The 2087-nt window shown below is 33.7% G+C and overlaps 1 protein-coding gene across 1 annotated transcript; it reads right to left on the bottom strand.

Moving 5' to 3' along the window:
- Positions 1-399: 399 nt before the first annotated feature.
- LOC132047856 (acylsugar acyltransferase 3-like) lies at positions 400-1026 on the bottom strand. The gene has a single exon (XM_059438835.1). It carries the CDS (start codon positions 1024-1026, stop codon positions 400-402), a length of 627 nt encoding a protein of 208 aa, XP_059294818.1.
- Between the last annotated feature and the right edge of the window lie 1061 nt (positions 1027-2087).

Consider the following 2087-nt stretch of genomic DNA (forward strand, 5'->3'; position numbering starts at 1 on the left):
AAAAGAGGCAAAACTCTTGCAAGTATGGTTCAATCCTCCCGACCTTGAGGAATTAAACCCAGCGTCTAACCAATGCTTCACTCGGTCTATTTTGATCACGGGGTCCTTCAGTTAATATTAGATATATTTTAAGAATTATACATATAATATACCGAGTTTATTCGGGTGATCATGGGTTCACATAACCCAATTTTTTACATAAATTCGCCTCTGACATATCAACAACACAAATGAAAACTTGAGTATAGCACAAACCTCTATAACAAAAAGAAACCACATTGACAATACAATAATGAAAAATCACACAGAACGAGTCGGGAATTAAATTGGATTTAACAGCTACCCTTGTGGCTGAAATGATGAGCCGAGGAAGCAAACTGGAGGAGCTCTTTGTTACTTTCAAGAAAATGGCATGTCTTTCTCTCTCAATGTGACTACCGCATCTATGCCATCTCCACTCGGGTCATCCATGAAATACAAGTAGTTCTCTGGATCTCGACGACCCGGTACAGTCACTCTTACAGGCCTGCCCCATCCAAAATCAGCTGCATCGTATACCGCGAAATTGCACAAGCTTGTACAGAAATACAAATCAGGTTTATGCCCCTCAATTATATTTTTACCAAATTTAATTTTTTCATGTGTATGAGAGTCTAGCACCTCATTTGGATTATTCATATTAGCCTTAAACTTGTCTTGAAATTCATATTTCGCCTTGCGTAGTAGAGCAACGTAATTAGGCACTTGTATGTCATCTTCCGTAGCTGCAAATGAGACAAGGTAAGTAACAAGATTACCTATGGTGTTCATCTGGCGCAGCGTTGGACGTAATCTTATCGCATTGCACAATAAAGAGGGTCGGAGCGTGCCTGACTCACTAGCCATCGCTGCTGCAGTCACTCCACATTTATGAAGGAGTGCCGTTGCAACTTCAACACGTGTTGGATTCTGCACGTGTGAGTTCGTTGTAACGGCATCCTTCAGTTTGTTCACCCTGGAGGACGAGATACGGTACCTTCTCGCCATAGGTGGACCCAGGACTTTAAGACGGATAGCAGTGGCAAAAACATAAGTATATAGACGAAAAAAAGTGGTGACAAGTGAGCACTCAGGAGCACTCCTACCAACTAAACTATTTTTGCAATTATGTTTAAAGGGTCCTTTTAAAATATATCATAATTTTTCAAGGTATATATATAGTGGCATTAGGCCGGTGCTAAACTTAAGATAAAACGTTAAATTTGCAATTATTTTTATTATTCCCGCTCTTTGTGACATTAAGTTATAGAAAGATTAGTTTGATATTTTCGGCAAAACTCTAGCACGGGCCCATAACTAAGATTAGAAATTAAATTTATAATAAATTAAATTTATAATTCTTTCTTATTTTTCCCGCTTTTTGTGATATTAAGCTATTGAAAGATTAGTTCGATATTTTCTGTAAACTCTTAAAAACTAAAGACTTTCCATATATTTAGGTTGCATAAAAATAGCTGAAAATAAAACAAAACTTCTTTTTTTGTCCTTACTTTAAACCTTTTTTACCTTCAAATAACTACGTGACATAAAGTCCTTAATTTCTAACATCATATAATGTGAACTACAACGTTTTTTTTTTCGAAATAAGACAGCAACTATATATGCTATATTTATTCTTTCATTGAAATTTTAATGAGGTTACTTATAAATAAAGATAAATTTCAAATAAATAAAACTAAAATTTTACACTTTACTAATATTTGTAGATGACAATTAATTAAATTATACAAAGTATATCGAAACGATGAAGAAAATTATTCACATTTTCTTAAGCATTTTAAGAGGATTTTAAAAGCTTCTAAATTTATCAAAATTAGGTGTGGCATCTCAAGTAATTAAGAAATAAAGTAGGAGTAATATAAAATATATGAAGACGTTAGTACATGTTACATCACCTTAAAAAAAAATGTTAGTCTAGGGAGTTTTGTTTTTTTTTTTAAAGTGCCTAGATATTTTTAAAACACCCTATAATAGATGAAACAATATAAGACAAATATAGGGATAAATTTGAAAGAGATAACCTTTTGTTGGCAACCCTTAGTTGTAAT

The sequence above is a fragment of the Lycium ferocissimum genome, chromosome 2, assembly GCF_029784015.1.
Source record: "Lycium ferocissimum isolate CSIRO_LF1 chromosome 2, AGI_CSIRO_Lferr_CH_V1, whole genome shotgun sequence".
NCBI classification, from domain to species: Eukaryota; Viridiplantae; Streptophyta; class Magnoliopsida; order Solanales; family Solanaceae; genus Lycium; species Lycium ferocissimum.

Coding starts and splice junctions, on each gene's coding strand:
- LOC132047856 (XM_059438835.1), bottom strand. CDS start 1,026: ATGGCGAGAAGGTACCGTATCTCGTCCTCCAGGGTGAACAAACTGAAG.